The following is a 22,190-nucleotide window of genomic DNA, read 5'->3' on the forward strand; positions in this document are numbered from 1 at the left end:
GGCTCATAAAAGAAAAAAAAATATACAGTATACATGGACCAATATAGGACACTTCAAATTTCAGTCCATGGGGGTAATTAAATTATGGCCGTCTAAACTAATGGGCATCTAGTGGAGCCATTCAATTGTTGCTCCGATCACACACCCATTAGCCACGGAAGACACATTTTATCTCGCAACCTCCAGAAGTGGCAAGCTGAAATGTGCAAAAAGTCGGCTGTTTGGTGCCCAAACAGCACTTTTCCTGCTGCACCCAATAGTTTAGTCGGGCATCCAAGATTATTGAATTAAAGCAATGTCAGCCCATTAATTATCGCAGCTTTAAAAACAATTTAATTCTCCTCCACGTTGTCAACGTTTCGGGTTTAATCTCAACCTGTCATCAGGATATATGATAACGGGTTGAGATTTAACCCGAAACGTTGAAAACTCACAGACTGTTATTGAAGAGTCCTTTATTGGTCTTACGAGTGCCGCTGTTCTGGACCAAACACACCAGAAAAAGAAAATGCCTTTGACTATAGAAACATCTAGAGACTGAAATATTAAATTGGCTACTTAAAATGCAATCCAGTCATTTATCCTTAATGTAAAGCGACCACACAAATCCTGCAATTTCTTATACACCATACATTCAGGGGCAGGTTAAATTAGCAGTGGGGTTTACCTGGCAGCTAATTGTCAGCTCTGAGCTATTTCATTATGGCCACTACCCTGCAAATTCAGCACCAGAGGGTGCACTGGAGGCTGCAAGGAAGAACCTGTCTTAAGTGCACCCTCTGGGACTTAACACAAGGGGTAACCCATAGTTTCCCGCACTTAACGAGGGGTTAATGCACATTACCTGCAAGTTTACTGCGCATGGAAACTAATAAATGAATAGCTCTGGGCGTTAAATCCAAAGCTTTACCTGTGACCCTTTACACTACCTGTTGATTTTTTAATCTGTCCTATAAACTAGATCTGAACGTTTATTACTTGTAGATACAGATCAGTATAATGCATCTCCACTTCCCATACTCCCTGGCTGTAACAGTTCTTCATTCTCAAGCACAAGCTGCTAGTGATCTTGTGATGTACAAAAACAAATTAGATAAAAATAGTTTGTGGTTTTGTGTATAATACATTTCTACTGCAACCAATTAATTAACTCAGAAAGACAATTAATGGCATGAAGACACTTACATTGTGTGAAAGCACTGCATTTTTTATGCATATCACTACTTGCCATTTTGTGGCAGTGATAGAAAAGAACCGTCAAACTGACAGTTTCCCATGTGAACTATTCCAACCAACACAATGGAGTCACATGACCAGTCATTGTGAGAGGGTTACACCATGTTGTGAACAAAAGCCAAAGCCCCATTCACACAAACGATTCAGCCAGACAATCAGATTAAGCCATAGCCGTATTAGTCTACTTAGAATACTGCAATATGTAGAACAGTAAAGTTATTTGGAGATGTCATGATGTGTAATATCCATTCATTGTAGAAGACAAAGGGCTTTATCTGGAGTTAGGAGGAAAACCAACCCAATGGTGGTGGTGGTGGGGGGGGATCTTGCTTTTTCGAATGTTTCCTATAAAAGTCAGTACGTGCTGTATCTTGTGCTCTCACCCATTTGTGCACATGAAAACTGTTGGAGCGTATGATTGTGTATATTAAGCTTTTTTATTGTCTTTATTAATAGAGCCCAACAAAAATCCTGTACTACTAGTAATTAAACAAGCCAAATGCCCTTAAACTTATTTTATTTGGCTCTCAATTTCGATATATTTTTGTATGTGCTATTATCATGTGGCATAACAATAAGCAATTACATGACCCAAAGTGGATGCTATGATCATGTAGCATTAGTGACATCCAGAACAGAGACATCTTGATGCGACCTGGTTACTTCAACATATCTTTGCAAATACAGTATATGCAACTAAGACCTCTGAATCTCCATACCCTCTAACTAAACCTTTATAGCATGTACAGTACCTTTTTTTTTATGGTCTGTACCGATTTTTGGCTCTCCAAACTTCCATTGAAAGTATAGGAAAAGGGGTGTGGGCCACTCCACCTTTACATGCGACCACGCCCCTTTTCCTCATTTGTACCGATTTTTATGTGTAAAATGTTGGAGGGTATGAATCTCTATTATCATGTAGTGTTCAAATCTTATCGCTGATGCTTTTTAGTGTGCTGGGGGGAAATATCTGTCTTTGTTTCTAACAGAAACAAAGCAAGAAAAGGGTCAGTTACGTCTGAAACATGCAGAGATATTAGTCTAAAGCTAAGGAAAAGAACGGCTCATATGTGAGATTGTGTAAATAGTCATAGTTTGTGGTTGCATCTAATGGATAATATTTTGTGCGGCACAGCAAAAAAAAAAAAAATATAATAAGATTTTAAACCTACCAGTAAATCTTTTTCTCGTAGTCCGTAGAGGATGCTGGGACTCCGTAAGGACCATGGGGATAGACGGGCTCCGCAGGAGACATGGGCACTTTAAGAAAGACTTTGGATCTGGCTGTGCACTGGCTCCTCCCTCTATGCCCCTCCTCCAGACCTCAGTTAGAGAAACTGTGCCCAGAGGAGACGGACAGTACGAGGAAAGGATTTTTGTTAATCTAAGGGCAAGATTCATACCAGCCCACACCATCCACACCGTATAACCTGTGATATACAATCTAGTTAACAGTATGAACAACAACATATCATCGGTCCATAACCGACGAAACTATAACATAACCCTTATGAAAGCAATAACTATATACAAGTCTTGCAGAAATAATCCGCACTTGGGACGGGCGCTCAGCATCCTCTACGGACTACGAGAAAAAGATTTACCGGTAGGTTTAAAATCTTATTTTCTCTAACGTCCTAGAGGATGCTGGGACTCCGTAAGGACCATGGGGATTATACCAAAGCTCCCAAACGGGCGGGAGAGTGCGGATGACTCTGCAGCACCGATTGAGCAAACAGGAGGTCCTCCTCAGCCAGGGTATCAAACTTATAGAACTTTGCAACGGTGTTTGACCCCGACTAAGTAGCAGCTCGGCACAGCTGTAGTGCCGAGACCCCTCGGGCAGCCGCCCAAGACGAGCCCACCTTCCTAGTGGAATGGGCCTTAACTGATTTTGGTAACGGCAATCCTGCCGTAGAATGCGCCTGCTGAATCGTGTTACAGATCCAGCGAGCAATAGTCTGCTTTGAAGCAGGGCCGCCAACCTTGTTGGTTGCGTATAGGACAAACAGTGCTTCTGTTTTTCTGACCCTAGCCGTTCTGGCCACGTAAATCTTCAAATCCCTGACCACATCAAGGGACTCGGAATCCTCCAAGTCCCGCGTAGCCACAGGCACGACAATAGGTTGGTTCATATGAAAGGATGAGACCACCTTAGGTAGGAATTGAGGACGGGTCCGCTATTCCGCTCTATCCATATGGAAAACCAGATAGGGGCTTTTATGTGAAAAAGCCGCTGATTCCGAAACTCGCCTAGCCGAAGCCAAGGCTAACAACATGACCACCTTCCAAGTGAGATATTTCAACTCCACTGTTTTAGGCAGTTCAAACCAATCTGACTTAAGAAAACGTAACACCACGTTAAGGTCCCAAGGCGCCACCGGAGGCACAAAAGGAGGCTAAATATGCAGTACTCCCTTCACAAAAGTCTGTACTTCAGGCAGAGAGGCCAATTCCTTTTGAAAGAAAATGGATAAGGCCGAAATCTGAACTTTAATGGAGCCTAATTTTAGGCCCAAATTCACTCCAGTTTGTAGGAAGTGAAGAAAACGGCCTAGATGGAATTCTTCCGTAGGAGCATTCCTGGCCTCACACCAAGAAACATATTTTCGCCATATTCGGTGATAATGATTAGATGTCACGTCCTTCCTAGCCTTTATTAGCGTAGGAATGACCTCATCCGGAATACCTTTTTCCCGCTAGGATCCGGCGTTCAACCGCCATGCCGTCAAACGCAGCAAGTCTTGGAACAGACAGGGACCCTGTTGCAACAGGTCCTGTCTTCAAGGAAGATGCCACGGATCTTCTGTGAGCATTTCCTGCAGATCCGGATACCAGGTCCTTCTTGGCCAATCCGGAACAATGAGTATTGTTCTCACTCCTCTTTTTCTTATTATTCTCAACACCTTGGGTATGAGAGGAAGAGGAGGAAATACATAGACCGACTGGAACACCCATGGTGTCACTAGGGCGTCCACAGCTATCGCCTGAGGATCTCTTAACCTGGCGCAATACCTTTGTAGCTTTTTGTTGAGACGGGATGCCATCATGTCTATTTGGGGCAATCCCCACCGACTTGCAATCTGTGCGGAGACTTCCTGATGAAGTCCCCACTCTCCTGGATGCAGGTCGTGTCGGCTGAGGAAGTCTGCTTCCCAGTTGTCCACTCCCGGAATGAACACTGCTGACAGTGCACTTAAATGATTCTCCGCCCAGCGAAGAATTATGGTGGCTTCCGCCATCGCCACTCTGCTCCTTGTGCCGCCTTGGCGGTTTACATGAGCTACTGCGGTGACGTTGTCCGACTGAATCAGCACCGGTCGGTCGCGAAGTAAGGTCTCCGCTTGACGTAGGGCGTTGAATATGGCCCTCAGTTCCAGGATGTTGATGTGAAGACAAGTCTCTTGACTTGACCAAAGGCCTTGGAATTTTCTTCCCTGTGTGACTGCTCCCCAACCGCGGAGGCTCACGTCCATGGTCACCAGGATCCAATCCTGAATGCCGAACCTGCGGCCTTATAGAAGGTGAGCACTCTGCAGCCACCACAGGAGAGAAACCCTGGCCCTGGGGGACAGAGTGATCCGCTGATGCATGTGCAGATGTGACCCGGACCATTTGTCCAATAGGTCCCACTGGAAAGTCCTTGCATGGAACCTGCCGAAGGGAATGGCTTCGTATGTCGCCAACATTTTTCCCAGGACTTGAGTGCAATGATGCACTGACACTTGTTTTGGCTTCAACAGGTTCTTGACTAGAGTCATGAGTTCCTGCGCTTTTTCTTCCGGAAGAAAAACCCTTTTCTGGTCTGTGTCCAGAATCATGCCCAAGAAGGACAAGCGAGTCGTAGGATCCAGCTGCGACTTTGGAATATTGAGAATTCAGCCGTGTCGCTCTAACACCTTCAGTGAAAGGGATACGCTGTTCTGCAACTTCTCCCGTGATCTCGCTTTTATGAGGAGGAGATCGTCCAAGTACGGGATAATTGTGACACCCTGTTTTCGCAGGAGCACCATCATTTCCGTCATTACCTTGGTGAAAATTCTCGGGGCCGTGGAAAGCCTAAACGGCAACGTCTGAAATTGGTAATGACAATCCTGTATCGCAAATCTCAGGTACGCCTGATGAGGAGGATATATGGGAACATGCAGGTATGCATCCTTTATGTCCAGCAATACCATAAAATCCCCCCCTTCCAGGCTGGCGATGACCGCTCTGAGCGATTCCATCTTGAACTTGAACCTTTTTAAGTAAAGGTTCAGGGATTTTAAATTCAAAATGGGTCTGACCGAACCGTCCGGTTTCGGGACCACAAACAGGGTTGAGTAGTACCCCTTCCCCCTCTGAAGCAGGGGAACCTCGGCCACCACTTGTTGAAGACACAATTTTTGAATCGCCTGTAACACTATCTCCCTTTCTATGGGAGAAGTTGGTAGCGCCGATTTGAAAAACCGGCGAGGAGGCACCTCTTCGAATTCCAGCCTGTATCCCTGGGAAACAATTTCCATTGCCCAGGGATCCACCTGTGATTGAACCCAGATGTGGCTGAAAAGTCGAAGACGTGCCCCAACTGGAGCGGACTCCCTCAGGGGAGCCCCAGCGTCATGCGGTGGATTTTGCAGAGGCCGGGGAGGACTTCTGTTCCTGGGAACTAGCTGTGTTGTGCAGCTTTTTTCCTCTGCCCTTACCCCTGGCAAGAAAGTACGATCCACGTACTCTTTTGCTTTTATTTGAACGAAAGGACTGCATTTGATAATGAGGCGCTTTCTTAGATTGTGAGGGAATATAAGGCAAAAAATTCGATTTACCTGCCGTAGCTGTGGAGACGAGGTCCGAGAGGCCCTCTCCAAACAATTCCTCACCCTTGTACGGCAAAAACTCCATATGCCTCTTTGAGTCGGCATCCCCCGTCCACTGTCGGGTCCATAAGACTCGCCTAGCAGAAATGGACATAGCGTTTATTCTGGAACCCTGTAAACTAATGTCTCTTTGAGCATCCCTCATATATAAGACAGCATCTTTTATATGCCCTAGGGTCATTAAAATGGTATCCTTATCAAGGGTCTCAATATCCGCTGATAAAGAATCTGTCCATGCTGCTACAGCACTACAAACCCAGGCCGACGCAATTGCCGGTCTGAGCAACGTACCAGAATGAGTGTAAATGGACTTCAAGGTAACCTCCTGCTTGCGGTCAGCAGGATCCTTGAGGGTAGCCATATCTTGGGACGGGAGCGCTATCTTTTTTGATAAGCGTGTCAAAGCTTTGTCTACCCTAGGGGATGATTCCCACCGTATTCTGTCCTGTGACGGGAAAGGATACGCTGTTAGAATCCTTTTGGGAATCTGCAGTGTTTTGTCTGGAGTATCCCATGCTTTTTCGCATAATGCGTTCAGCTCATGTGAGGAGGGAAAGGTGACCTCAGGTTTCTTTCCCCTATACATGTTTACCCTCGTGTCAGGGACAGGGGTTCCTCAGTAATATGCAAAACATCTTTAATTGCGATAATCATATATCGAATACAATTAGCCTCCCTTGGCTGCAATTTTGCATCATCGTAGTCGACACTGGAGTCTGAATCCGTGTCGGTATCTGTGTCAACTATTCGGGATAGTGGGCGCTTCTGAGACCCCGAAGGTCCCGGCGACATAGGGACAGACATGGGTTGACTCCCTGACTGCACCCTAGCTTCAGCTTTGTCTAATCTTTTGTGCAATAAATTAACATTAGCACTTAAAACATTCCACATATCCATCCAGTCAGGTGTCGGCGCTGCCGACGGAGACCAAATATTCACACACTCCCCCTCCTCCTTAGGTGAGCCTTCAACCTCAGACATGTCGACACACGCGTACCGACACACCACACACACAGGGAAGCTCTTTTCTGAAGACAGGTTCCCTACCAGGCCCTTTGGAGAGACAGAGAGAGAGTATGCCAGCACACACCCCGGCGCTATATGACCCAGGAAAAAACACAGAATGTTTACCCAGTAGCGCTTATGTATAATGTATATGCGCCAATTATGTGCCCCCCCTCTACTTTAAAACCCCCTTTCACCGTGTGTTAAGCAGGGGAGAGTCCGGGGAGCTTCCTCTCAGCGGTGCTGTGGAGAAAAAATGGCGCTGGTGAGTGCTGAGGGAGAAGCCCCACCCCCTTGGCGGTGGGCTTCTGTCCCGCTCAAATTTACAAATAACATGGCGGGGGCTCTTTTTATACATGTACAGTGCCCAGCTGTACATGTATATAAGTGCATTTGCCACCTGAGGTGTTTATTGCTGCCCAGGGCGCCCCCCCCTGCGCCCTGCACCCATACAGTGACCGGAGTGTGTGAGGTGAATGGGAGCAATGGCGCACTGCTTCACTGCTGTGCGTTACCTCTTATGAAGATCATTTCTTCTGCCGCCTCTGAAGTCTTTTCCTCACATACTCACCCAGCTTCATTCTTCCGGCTCTGTGAGGAGGACGGCGGCGCGGCTCTGGGACGGACGGCGAGGGTGAGACCTGCGTACCGATCCCTCTGGAGCTAATGGTGTCCAGTAGCCTAAGAAACAGAGCCCTGAAACTCAGAGAAGTGGGTCTGTTTCTCTCTCCTCAGTCTCTCGATGCAGGGAGTCTGTTGCCAGCAGGCTCCCTGAAAATAAAAAACCTAACTAAAATACTTTATTTTACAGGAAACTCAGGAGAGCTCCCTGAAAGCACCCAGTCTCCACTGGGCACAGTATTAAACCGAGGTCTGGAGGAGGGGCATAGAGGGAGGAGCCAGTGCACACCCAGATCCAAAGTCTTTCTTAAAGTGCCCATGTCTCCTGCGGAGCCCGTCTATCCCCATGGTCCTTACGGAGTCCCAGCATCCTCTAGGACGTTAGAGAAAAATACTTTTCACTATTTACACTGTAAAGAGAAAACCGCAAAGACATTAGTTGGCCAATACCTGGCATACTTCTTAAGAAACCACAGAACCAGGACACTGGACCAGAACACCCTTAAAGTAAAACTAAAATCATGAAAAACTATTTCAGAACTAAAAAGTATTCTACAAAGTTTGTTTTTTCAGTTAACATAGAAAGAGTGGCTTTAATGTCTATCGTTTTCGGATAAACACACTTGCACCAAAGAAGAAAATATCAGTAGCTCCACTTTACTTCTTGTTTTAGCCACAAATCACCTTACAGGGTTTCAAAAGTTCTCACGTATTATTGTACTCCTTCATTTTCAAAATGTAAGTTTTTAATCTGAGTACTGTCCATTTTTTCTGTTATTCAAACATTCACCTCAAAAATTGTTTCTTTTGGAACCAAAGCCTTGAAAAAGCAACACTGGCTTAATGCTAATTCGCCTCTATAAAAGACAGCTGTTAGGTTTGGAAACAATGGATACAAGCCAAGACAGGCATTAAATGTAGAAGAATAGTTATAGAGCAACTGGTCTGCCTTCTAGGGATCAATCATTTTAGTTCTGGTACATTTTCTAAGCAACTACAGGACAAGTTATTGCAGTTTGCAGTGGAGCAGAACTTATTTTGCCTTTTACTGGCATTGCAAATTGCAGTTAAGCTACACATTAGTGCAAATATTTGCCAGTCTAATGATTTACACCCCACATTTTGAGTAGGCGGCATCACAGTTTCATAATGTTCTGTATGAATGAATCATGTAAACTGCACATGTGTCACAGGGACCACTGATTCATGATGTATTTTACATTTTGATAATGTAGAAAATGTATGCAATGAAAGCATGTTGAAGAACTGTAAAACAAAACAGTAAATTCTAGCAACAGAACACTAAAGGCCAATAAACACTTGCCAATAAAATGAGCGACATTGCTCATTTTCCCCCTTCCTGAGCAACGTCGCTCATTTTATCGGCAAGCGTGTATGCCGCCAGCGACGAACGATGCGCGGCCCCGCGGGCGGCAACGATCGTCGCTGTCGGAAGTGCATGCAAGCTCGATCTGGACTGTGGTCCAGGAGCTGCATGCACGGCCGGCGGCTGCGCGACGTCACTGAGCGATATGAATGGTCATATCGCTCAGTGTGTACGGGCGGCCGCCGACCACTCTGCCCGGGAGGTGAAACATTAGACAACATCGCTCATAGAGCGACATCGTCAAGTGTGTATGGGCCTTTATAACAGACAGGAAACCAAGATACAAGAGATCAAACTTCTGCTCAGTCATGTTTTACCAATAATCCATTGCACAGAAAAATAACATTTTTTTAGATGAAGATACACTTAGCAAGATCCCCTCAAAATGTCTAACGTATACGACAGCAGTGGTGGGAAACAGGTGGACCACCTGGACCTTCACCTGGGCATTGCCTTTGTGCCACATTCCAACTAATCCTCGCCTTTCTCAAGGAATAAAGAAACAGTCTGAATGGGATATGGAAACTTAATAAATAAATAAATAAATGCCATCTTGCCCATCATGTGACATCCAACGGTACCCCGCTGTGGTGAGGGTGTAGTGATGCGGTGCATACAACTTGGAAACGCCTGTTTTTTGGTCAGTTTCTCACCTGAGATACTCTCTTGCTGTATCACACCATGGCAAATGAGGTAAGGACAATACCCAGGACAGACAAATATATATGATTCAGGTGGAATGTAAAAGAACTGTAGAATGCGCTGTGTCTTATACCCTGGCTGGCTCCACTGAATAATTTTTCTCCACGTTATCTACTTTCATACATACTGGTGGCTCGTAAGTATTAAATAGCACTGATATGCAGATATGTCCTCATACAACTATCCTCAATGCGCCACTCTGCGGGAGACCCACCAGGCACGTAAACCCACCAGGTCCCATGCAATTCTGCTAGCACTGGGCATCTTTTTGCTAAAAATGCATTATAGTCGCAACACGATGCGACTAGGACGAACCAGGAGACTGTGCCAATTAATTTATATATGCAACATTTGTATATTGTGTGTGACTGAGTCAGTATACAAACCACAACAGAACTGGTATTGCTGAAGCAGCTACATTGAAGCACTTTGTGTACAGATTCAGATACTCAGTCACACACAGATATATAAGTGTCATATCAAATGAATCAGCACAGTATCCTGGTGCATCCTAGATGCATTGCGTTGCAACGGAGATACATTTTCGACCAAATAGACAACCGACGCTAGAGGAGTCACACTGACACACCAAGAGGGGCTGTTTTGCACGACTGCAGCAAAGATGCATGAGGACACATCTGTAGAGCAATTGGCACTTACACTACCACCTCTTCATACATCTATCCCTGTATTGTAAATAATGCATTGCACTGAGGAAGTGAAGTTGTTACAGCAAATTCCAATTACTTCAGCAGAATCAGTGATCCTATCAATAAAACACTGCAGCACTGAGCACCTACCTTGAGTTTATGTTACACTGCGCTACCAGGAAAAGACATAAACAACATAATGCTCAAAGACTGTATGGGCCACCAATCTTTGGCCTGTTACTTCTCGCTAGCAATGGCCTGGCACAGTGCCACGCACCCATTAAGCAGTTTTCAGGAGTCCAGGTTGCTGGGCTGTGTGTCACCTGCTACTAGGTCCTGTGCAGGAAAGGTGAATGAGTAATTATTATTTGGATGTGTCCTATTACCACACAAAGCCATTTTTTTGGGAGACAACAGGCTGTCAATCTGTACTTAACCCACAGTTGCCTACCCCCCGCATTATCCGGGAGACTCCCGCCACTATGGGATATCTCCTGCTGCCCCGGGATGGTAGGTGAAGCTCCCAGAATCCTGAATGCCACACTGCCTATGCCAGAGTGCGTTTGCCCATCCCAGTACATTATTACTTTTTCCACTCAGCACTGCAGGCTGGAGCTGTCCACACACATCGACGGCAGTCCCAGCAGTTACTTTTCCTGCACAGGCAGGCTTGCAAATAGCATCACAGTTATGCTGCCTGTCATTACAGTGGGCAGGGCATAATGATGCAAACTCGTGTCATTTAGCCCTGTTCCCTCCTAGCTGACCTGCGAATCACAGCACTTTGGGGATGTGACCTACTGAAAAGGAGACCTTTAAAAGGTTGGCAAGTATAACTTAGGCATGCTGTTCCTTGTAGTGCCAATGGGAGATCCTAGGGGTGGCTCCAGGTTAAGTTAGCTCTCTGTCTGGATGTGTTTTAGTAATAGCCGTTATCATGAGGCCTACTGTGACAAATTACATGGCCCTATGTGGGCACTGCAATTATGTAGTGTTAGGACTGATGACATCGGAGAAGCCTTGAAAGTGGCTCAGCAGCTTAAACATGTGTTTGCAAACATGTGTAAACTAATTCTCTGAATTTCTATTACCATAGGTACAGGTATGGTTACAGGTAATTTTTAGTGTGCTGAAGGGAAATGTAGGGGTGGGATTTGCAACCCCCCCCCCCCCTCTCTGTCTGTAAGTATAACTTAACGCTAGCAACTAATAAGCAATTAGCTTTTATATGACTACTGTAACATCCCTTTCGCACCAACGCAAAACCTGGCTCCAAGTTTAGTGTGAAATGGTCTGCACGGGTTGTGTCACCTGGAAATCCGACCAGGGTAGCCTGCGGTGTGAACAGTGTGACCTGGTCACTCTAAGAGTATAGACAGCCCGATCACTGGCGCTTGGAAATTATGTCACTTATGAAAAATAAGGAAACAGAAACAAACAATTTAAGATCCAGTAGTGTTCTCTGAAAGTGATGGACACATATCATGTGCCATGCTGTGTATACTGCTTTAAACATGCACTTATACGTGCCTACTCTCCCAGAATGTGGATACCAACATCCAGAATCCTACTCACTTTAGCAGTACAATGGGCAATCAGGCTCTTGATGACAGAATTTGCAGCAACCCATGTCATAGTGGTCCTGCCCCCTGGCTGGCTACCACAAGTCGTAGCATTGCATAGGAGGCTACAGGGTTGCGTTTGTGTGATTCAGGGAGGCGGAGCAGCATGAAAAAATTGCAGATTGGCACTGTATATCAGTTGTCAGTTTCCATCGTATTTATATTTTTGTTTTGCCAGGACAGACATTGCGGTAAAGGTTTGTCCCCACAAGAAGAAAAGCAGTCTGAAGTGGCTTCTTTTTGCAGACTTACGTGTTTGCGAAAGACAACATTTTCTTTGACCATGAGCATGCACAAGGTCGGCGCATAATACGGATGTTGGAGGAGTTGGCGGCGTGAAGCACTGTAGGAAATGGAAGGAAGAGAGCGGTCTCTTTCTGCTTTTCTCCACTGCCTGGCAGACATAACAGCATTCAGAGATGGAGAAAAGTTTTGCTTCTCTCATTTCTATAAATATCGGTTATGTACAGCCCCATTGAAGCCTATGGGGGCTATAGTACTGTGATCAGACAAACAAGAAGGCTTTCTACAGATTAAAAAAAAAAAAATAGACTTTACGCCTGTATTTTATTTTCAGTTTATTAATTAGATCTCCAAGTCACTATTTAATCATAACAAGGAAAAAAACCACTTTAATACAAAGAGATAGATTACCAAGACATCTAAAATGGAAAATTGGGGATGTTGCCATAGCAATTTATCAGATTAATGCTGTTATATAGAGTACATACAGTAATAAGGAACGGCAGCAAGAAATCGGATTGCCATGGGCAACTCCCCCACTTTTACTTTTCAGAAACTTTAATAATCTGCTGCAAAAAGGTCCTATCTCCACTGTACATAGACTGCTAGCATAACATGGTTGTGAAAAATTATAGTAATCTATTACTGGTGTCAGTATTTAGCACTCAAAAGAAAGTAGTGCTGCCTTTAGTGGAATTAACCAACCACACATCAAACAGATAACTTAGATTTCCGCTCTAAACTACAGGTTTAGTTTAGTTCCACTTTAAACTCCAGCTGTTTTCATCATGACAAAACCAAACTGTTAGGTCAACATGTGGAAAAGTACTCAATGACGTTATTTAATGTGGAATTTCTCTTTACCTCCCTGTGACTCGCAACGGCTCACAAATAATGTTCCATAGAGATATTTTTTTAAATTGAGTGGTAAAGATTGGTTTGCAAAAAACTGAATGTCTATATATTAAATGATCACATTTTTTGGGGAGCCCATTACCAACTGCGCCAAAATGCACAGGGTTTAGATGCGTAAATCATATTGTTTGCTATGTCGATATGGCAGTTTGGGCGCCCAAACAGCTGACTATCTCGACGATTTCCACTCGCCACTTTGGGTGGCTGTGAGCAGAAATAATGCAGTTGCGCCCTTTCAGATAAACAAATAAATTGCTCCATCAGGTGCCCATTACTATTACCATTACTATGGGCACCCCAAAAACAATTGACATACGCACTGAGAGCTTTATTTCTTCCCAATCCATGCAACAGTTTGGTAACAGCCAACCTATGGGAGACTACTATACAATAGTCTGCACCTACCTACACCTCCACGATCACATTCCTTGTGTAACAATTTTAGACTGTTACAGTCCAAAGAATGGACAAAACACACTATATGCACATGCAGCTAAACACTCTTTCCTGCGCACAGGACCGTAACTAGGGGCTGGCAAGGTTGGCACTTGCAAGGGGTGCTGGTTGAAGGGGGCACCAATTGGCACATCTTGCCAATCCTTACAGGGCCAGTTTGCTACTCGGATGACCTATTCTAGACTTTCGTTATTATTCACTACATTGAGCTTAATTTGCTCTGTTCAGCGGTATCCAGATTCTTGACAAATGCTGTGAGAAAACGGAGCATCCCATATCTAGTCCTGGGCTGCAGCCTAGGTATCTAAGTTAGTGGCAGGTCCTGTGGCAGTACAGATCACAGGGAGGTCAGGCTCTGACAAAAATGATTAAAGTGACATCGACACTGAAGATTTAGAAGGAACCTTTTCACTGCTAGAACTCAACAGTGCTCACCAGGAGCTGTGCCCTGTCACCACAGTGGGGGTCAGCTTCCTTACTGACTATTTTGCCCTGCCTGGTATTGTTAGTATAGAGAAAGCTCACATAGTTCAGAAACAGTATAAAATGGCATAGGTCATAGAGGGATGACTAGTGTTTTAGAAGGTCCTATCTCCCTTCAAAGCATTACCTTGTATGGGACTGCTTGGTGCAGCACTGCCTTCCTGTTGCTTAAAGCTTATGGATTTTACAAAGTAATGCCTCCCCCCACCCCCTTTTTTTTAACTCTGCTTCAGGCCTTGCCTACACACTAACTCAGGTGATGCCCTAACTGCATTCTCTATAATTTGCCTCATATTTGCATATATCCTACAAAGTCTCAAATCTTGCACCTCTGTCCTCCCCTATACTACTACACTTGTCATGTTCCCCTCTTTTACATCCTTCCTGCACAATACAACTACCCTCCTTCCACTGTTGCTACACAGTCTTTTCCTCATTTTCTCCTAAGTACCACTAAATCCATTGTACCACCTCCCCCTAATATATCTTACCACTCAGTCTACATTTTAAGCTTTTACAGATAGGGTCTTCAACAATAGGGAGCTATACAGTACAGGTGACCAAGTTATAATCAAAAAATTATTATATGGAAGATGGCGGGTAGGAGTCCTTCACTTTGCTAGATGCACGCCCAGCTCCTTAGATATCGGTCTGCGCTTGTGAACGTCTTCTCTCTGCTCTCATTAGATGCATCCAGACTCTAATGCACCTAGCAGGACCGTTTTTAGGGAGGAGACGAGCAATGCAACTGTACAGGGCACCAAATCACCTGCTTTAGGTTATAATGCTCAGGATGCATCAGTCATCTAGGCAGGCCTGCCCCTACACCGCCTCCACGCTCCGCGTGGGATCTGACACCACCAACGACCCTCCTGTCTGCCTTCAGAAAGCTCCGCCCCCTGCCCGCCTCTTCCAGAGCAGGTCATGCTGGCCGGGAGAAGCAATGCAAGGAAAGGAACAAACACACCACCTGAGTTCCCTTCCCCGCTGCCACCTCCATACACTGCCCCACCACAGTCAGAGACCAGCGGGCAAGAGAGGGAAGCGAGCGATGCATGGTTATGGAGATGGGGCAGGGAGAAACGGAAAGTTACTGTACTGAGAGGAAAAGCTTGTTGTAGCCTGCATTGGGTAATAAGTAGCAGCTATGGATGCAGCTGCCAGTGTGTTACAGCAAGGGGCATTACTGTGCGGGGCATTACAGTGTGAGGCATATGGTGCAAGGGGTATTTAGTGTATGGGGCATACAGTGCAATGGGCATTACTGTGTACATGGTAAGGCGGAATTCCTTTTTTCCTGTGGTTGCCAATGTCTGGGGGTGCAGGGTTAAAAACTGAGGTGTAAGGTAGACTTTTCCTGCAAGGCCACGTCGGTTTTAGGGAGGCTATGCACTACTATTTACATCCCAGGTGGGAGGGCAGAAGGGGGGGATAATTTCTACTGTTGGCACTGGGAGCCAAATTGTCTGGAAACAGCCCTGGCACAAAGGTTTGTAGTAAGAAAGGAGAATCAGCACATAGTCTAATCACCCCATTCGTTACATTCAACTTGAATGGTTTTCTTCTAATACTCGTCTAATGCTCAAGTTTTGCATCATTTATGGCTAACAATAAGCAGAGTGAGGGGAACTTGATATGGCTTTATTGCAGGACATTTCTGCATGTGTGAAGTTCACTTTGGGAAAAGTGTGTTAGAATTCTTCTCAACTGAAGTGAAAATGGAAGGTGCAAACAGTTACAGAAGCATCTCAGAGCGGATGCAAAGTGTCATTTTATCTGCTGAGGGAAAATTACTGTGGGGGTTATTCTGAGATGAACGCAGATGGCTGCATAAGCAGCCGGATCTGCGTTCATCTCTGCACGCGCTGGGGGCCGCACAGCATATGTGGGGACGCATGCGATTGCATCGGATCTAGGGTTGACCCTGGCCTGCCAGGCGGTCAGTGGGCATTATTTTTCAGAGCTGCTGCATGTGATGTCATGCAGCCATCCCAAAAATGGTCCTGGCCCGCGTCCATCCGCCCCGGACCCCCAATGCCTCGTTATCGAAATCGTCAAACTGCGCTTCGAGCCACACTAGCAGCAGGGTCTGAATGACCCTCTATGTGCCTTTCCACAAATAAAGGACACCCTTAATATTGTACACTCTCCATCCCTTGTTCCGATTTCAATAATTCACTGCACAAAATCAAAAAAGGCTCGGTCTTGCTCTGTAAGAAATCTAGATGCTGCGCCTCTGTAAACTGTGGTGGACAGCGCCGCCATATAGGGTTCTGTTTGTTAAAACGGACAAGCAATAAAGCATTATTTGTGCATCAACTGTCAGACGCAGCTATATAACACGAAAAGAAGAACAACAACTCTAAAGCAGTGTACACACAGCGCTATGCAGCTTTAGCCCGACAGTCGATTAGACGAGGCTGCAGGCCGGCCCCGCTGACATACAGTTGTCAATGTTGGGCTGCCTGCAGTCTATTTTTACCTGCAATGCCAATACCGCTGGACCGCATATCTGCATCGCAAGCTGTGTACACATGGTGCAATATGCACTAACTTTCCTTACAATTTTGACTATATAGTCAAAATCGTAAGGAAAGTTAAGTGCATACAGCACCGTGTGTACACACCTTAAGAGTTGTACAGTACTAAGCTTTGAAGAGAGATAAAATGGAGAGATATAGTACTATGCCATGTTACAGGCTGGGTTTGAAAAATGACAGTTAGTAGCTGGTCAGTTGGTACTTTATCTCTGTCCAATACATGCTTAATACATAGACCCCTAAAGGTGGGTACACACCAGTAGATATATCTGCAGATCAAGTGATGTGCATACACACTGCCCGATCCGTCGGGGGACTGACGTCATGAACTGGGCGGGCGCCCGCCCAGTTCACCTGTCAATCACCGCCGGCCGCCGCAGCATGTGTACTGGCGGTCGCCGTACACACACAGCGACGCGCCAATATATCGTTAGATATATTGGCCGTCGGCTGTGCTGCGCAGCCGACGCGATACGTCTGTGAACGACGGAGTTCACAGACGTATCGCCCGTACACACTGGCCGACGCTCCCGCGATATATCGGCCGTTCAAGAGAACGGCCGATATATCAACCAGTGTGTACGGGCCTTTAGTTACACATGCACCACTCAAGAATTTTTATTTTATTTTTTTTTCAATTAATGACAACTGCCAAATCGGAAAACTCTCATTTAACACATTCAGATCAAACCTGGTAATGGAACAAATGTAACGGAACACAGAAGGTGTGAGCATCAGGCAATGACTTATTTTTTCTTCTATATGTGTGAAATGACTGATCGCTGTATGGGTGACCTGTGTGAAAGATTGCTAAGTGTAATATCAGAGTACTGTAGTTTAAATAACCAACATGCAAACTGCAATCTGAATTTGCACTCGTCAGCATATACAACACATCATCCTTAATCAGCTCTCCCCAAAGGGCGAATTAAGCCCTGCCACAAAAAGGGGTCACACCAGGGCCCAATGAAAGTGCTAAGTATTGGTTAGGAACCTGCTGTGCACATAACTTCCATTTGAGTATTTAAATCATAGTAGAGACCTCTTGCAGCAAACATGCAGAATGGACCAAAATCATGGATATTGTATTATAAAAAAAAACAAAATATATGGAATTTGCTTTACAAATGCATGACAGCTATTAAATTCAGAACACTATTGTGTTTTATATCCCACACACTAATAGCTGAGATGTGGGTTTTAGAACACAGACAAGAGCTATAAATGTCTGTGCAGCTAAATATTATTTCATTAGATATTAAAGCAAAGCACTGAGTAAGTCACTTCTGCTGTGAGTATATGATGATCACTAACTGCTGTGTCTTTTATATATATATATATATATATATATACACACATACATATATATAATAGACGTGTGTGTGTGTGTGTGTGTGTGTGTGTGTGTGTGTGTGTGTGTGTAATTATGATTGATCACTGACTGGTGTGTGTATATATGATCACTGGCTGTGTGTGTGTGTGTGTGTGTGTGTGTGTGTGTGTGTGTATATGATTGGTGGTTGTGTGTGTGTATATGATCACTGACTGCTGTGTGTATGTATATAGGATCACTGACGTGTGTGTGTGTGTGTGTGTGTGTGTGTGTGTACAATCACTGACTGCTGTGATTCTAGTTTTAGCCGAGTTATCGTTAAGTGATTTGATAGTTTCATCAAGAGGATAGTTATCTCACGCACCAACTGCACTGATTAGTACATCTCATACTGGAAGAGTTATCAGCTAGTGCACGTGTGGACATCAAGCACAACTCAAATTAGCATCTCCTTAAAAAAAAAAGTGAAGAGAGAACACTTACTAACTCAATATTAAACAAATAAAAGTTTACAAAGTTTGGAGCTAGCCAGCAATCCCCCCTAGCAGAGAGGGCATCATGCCACAGAGAGCTGTACAGAGGATGGGAAGAAGAGAGAACATTCCTCAAGTTACTTACCCATGATTTCGCCTCTGCTGAGCCCTGTCCTCTGCCCCCTGCTCTGCTCTGTGTGAGAGTCAGTGTGCTCTGCAGCGCCGCTTGCTCTCACTTCATTGGGACTGTAGTAGCCTGCCCTGAGCCGCCCGGCACCTCTGCAGCGCCCGGGGAGGGAGGAGGGGGGGTGACGTCTCGATCCCCAGCTGCGGGCGGGGTGGAGCCTGGCGCGTGCTGCCGAAGGTGTGACGTCATCGCTTTCACACAGTTTAGCAGCTTATTTTTGTGTCAGAACGTTGTGCATTCTCACACACAGCTGTACATAAATACCGTAATAACAGGGGTTGTGTGCATAGTAACACCATGTTACTGATATGCGCCTCCCTGAGGAGAAGATGTGGGGCACTGACTAATGGATCTTATTGCACGGTTCCTCACAGGTCCTGCTGTAGGCTTACAGAGTGACTATAGTACAGGGGACCAGTTCTCATTGCAGCATCTGTTTTTTCCAGGAAGAGAATGGGGATTGCCTGGCAGATTCCTGTGTGAATGTCAATATTCAGAATGTCGACACTGACAGGCCCAACGTGCAGAATGTCAACAGTCACAAAAGGGGCGACATGGTTAAAATGCTGACATGTTCAGAATGTCACCATTTAACATGTAGACAGCAGGATATCAACAGCATATTTTTGTGTTATTTTTAGAGTTAGGCTAAAATATGCAAAACACCTGCACAGTAAAGACTTGCTTCACACACCTCTCCATCCTCTGCCGATCCATCCTCTGGATTTTGACTCCCCAACTGGGGATAAGATGTCTCACTATGAAGCTGCAAACTGAAAAGTGCAGTTTCTGTGTTTCCGAGGTTCCGTACAAGGGTTTCCTCCTCACCTCCAGGGTGTTAAACTGTGCCTTGCATAAACATGAGCGATACAGTTGACACCCATACAGCTCAGTCTTCAACTCTTTCTGGCCATGACCAACTATATTTCAAAATTGCTACCTCATTACTGTGAAGTGACCGCCCGCCTGCGCCAGTTGTTGCACCAAGTCTGGTGTTGAGATTCTGACTAGGATGATGCTGTTGCCCCCCAGAAATCCATGATATCCAGTCCTCTATTGCGCTTTTTTGTGAAACTTTTTGTGTTAATATCTGCTGATGCCTTTCAATATGACCTTGGTAGTGTTTGCATGCAGCAGGACAAACCAGTTGATGTCACCTCCAGGGTTCTCACTGACCTGAAACATGATACACTCAAATTGAACATAAGCTTTTGATGTTGGTGTTTGCTTACAAAAAGTTCAATTGCTTAATTTTAATTGATGCCCAGAAATTGTTGAATCCAACCGCCAACCTCTCATCACTGTATTGCAGATGCCTCTGCACACTGCTCCAACAAGGATCCAGTTTCATATTGATGTTCCATGCTATAATTTGAACATGATGTACCGACGTGGCCATGAGCTCCACATGGTTGATGTCCTAAGCCCAATGTGCCTGCTGCTGCTGATGATGATGATGATGAGTTTAATGATGGTGATGATGAGTTTAATGTGTTGATTGAACATTCCGACAACTGTCACTGACGTCATCAACCCCTGTGCTGGTTATGGAGGAGCTGTAGGAAGTACCGGTACCAGACAGGTTACAGGTGTTTCTAGAAATAATAAATTGCCACCTTGTAATAAGATGTTGGTAAATGAACAGAAAGTGCCATACCGCCACCTTGAACCTGCTGTGCAGAAATTTGCCAAAATTGTCATTCCAACAGATCTGGAAAGACTGAGGAACCATCAGTTAAATATTGAAAAGTATCAGAGGTGTAGATCATGGGATCAGCTGCACAAAGAACATATAAATGCAGGACGCACAGTGCAACAATTACGAGCCAATGTTCAAGAGATGGTAACACTTTTGCTGAAAGTGAGGAAAGAAGATGTACATTTCTTGAGAACAGTATTACAGCCAGTAAGAGATGGCTTTAGCTTCAATAAATTATTTTTTTGAACTTCACTTAAATTCAGTTGAAGATTTAAACTCACATGAAGAAAGTTTGACATGCAGAATACTGCACAAGCAAAAGATTCTTTTAGTGCAATAGGCCCTACACACATGTCGATTTGTTTGAAAGATATGAACGATCTCGTTCATAAATGAACGAGAACTCGTTCATATATTTCAGTGTGGAGGCTCCAGCGATGAACGATGCGCGGCCCCGCGCTCGTTCATCACTGGTCCCCCGTCGGCTGTACATGCAGGCCAATATGGACGATCTCGTAAAGCATCCAGCTTAAAATTCAGCTGTCTCTTGCAATAACCTAACCTGGTTCTATTGTTGTATGCAAGCATTGCCTATTGACTGTGTAGCTCTGTGGCAAGTTCCTATCGGTTTCCAGGCCAATCATCTACATTATCAATTGCCTATATAATACTGTTGCAAGTTACTATCGTTTTCCAGGCCAATCATCTGCCTTACCAATTGCCTATACAATTCCTGTTTCAAGTAACCATCGGTTTCCAGGCCAATCATCGAAATTGCCAAGTATATGTGTAAAGCTCCGTTTCAAGTCATCATCGGCTTCCAAGCCGACCATCGTTTATTCCAAGTTGTCACCATCAGTTTCCAGGCCGATAGTCATCTGTTCCTGTTCATCATCGGTTCCCAGGCCGATAGTCATCTGTTCCTGTTCATCATCGATTCCCAGGCCGATGGTCATCTGTTCCTGTTCATTATCGGTTTTCAGGCCGATCGTCATCTGCTCCAAGTCTCCATCAGTTCCCAGACCGATCATCGGTAACTCCAAGTCACTATCGGTTCCCAGACCGGTCATCGGTTGCTCCCTGTTACCATCGGTACCCAGACCGAACTATCTCTAAGTGACTGTTTATTTCAGAGACTCTATCGTACGTTTACATTTACATTACTCCAGTTACTTATATTTCCTGTGTGTACTCAATAAATATAATTTGCGCACATGTGCAGGAACTTACTTCAGCCTCCTCATTTCCTCCATCGCACCACCACTGACCCACTAGTGACCCCTCCGGGAATAGACACAGACCTGACACAAGTATTAAACATGAACCGGACTTGAACTGGTATTGCTATCATGCTGGGCTGGAATAGCTAGTAGCCAGGAACCAGACTGGAACCAGTATTGCTCTCGTGCCAGGCTGGATATGTTAGAGATGTTAGGGACCCATCTAATGAAGTTCACCTGGACGCGGTGGATAGGCCCACATATTTGGCCAAACGTGCTTAGAACTTCACTTGTACTCAATGGGGTCATTCCGAGTTGTTCGCTCTGTATTTTTGTCTCGCAACGGAGCGATTAGTCGCTAATGCGCATGCGCAATGTCCGCAGTGCGACTGCGCCAAGTAAATTTGCTATGCAGTTAGGTATTTTACTCACGGCATTACAAGGTTTTTTCTTTGTTCTGGTGATCGTAATGTGATTGACAGGAAGTGGGTGTTTCTGGGCGGAAACAGACCATTTTATGGGTGTGTGCGAAAAAACGCTACCGTTTCTGGGAAAAATGCGG

At 45.0% G+C, this 22,190-nt stretch overlaps 1 protein-coding gene across 2 annotated transcripts in view; it reads right to left on the bottom strand.

Moving 5' to 3' along the window:
* GPM6B (glycoprotein M6B) overlaps positions 1-18,827 on the bottom strand; it is a 236,112-nt gene extending 217,285 nt beyond the window's left edge. Inside the window, exon 1 of one of the 2 annotated variants that reach the window (XM_063953529.1) lies at positions 18,668-18,827. In XM_063953529.1, the coding sequence (XP_063809599.1) occupies positions 18,668-18,671 (4 nt within the window). In that variant the 5' untranslated portion in view covers positions 18,672-18,827. The remainder of the gene's footprint in view (positions 1-18,667) is intronic. The other variant, XM_063953532.1, reaches the window with a different exon arrangement.
* Between the last annotated feature and the right edge of the window lie 3,363 nt (positions 18,828-22,190).

The sequence above is a fragment of the Pseudophryne corroboree genome, chromosome 2, assembly GCF_028390025.1.
Source record: "Pseudophryne corroboree isolate aPseCor3 chromosome 2, aPseCor3.hap2, whole genome shotgun sequence".
Taxonomy (NCBI): domain Eukaryota; kingdom Metazoa; phylum Chordata; class Amphibia; order Anura; family Myobatrachidae; genus Pseudophryne; species Pseudophryne corroboree.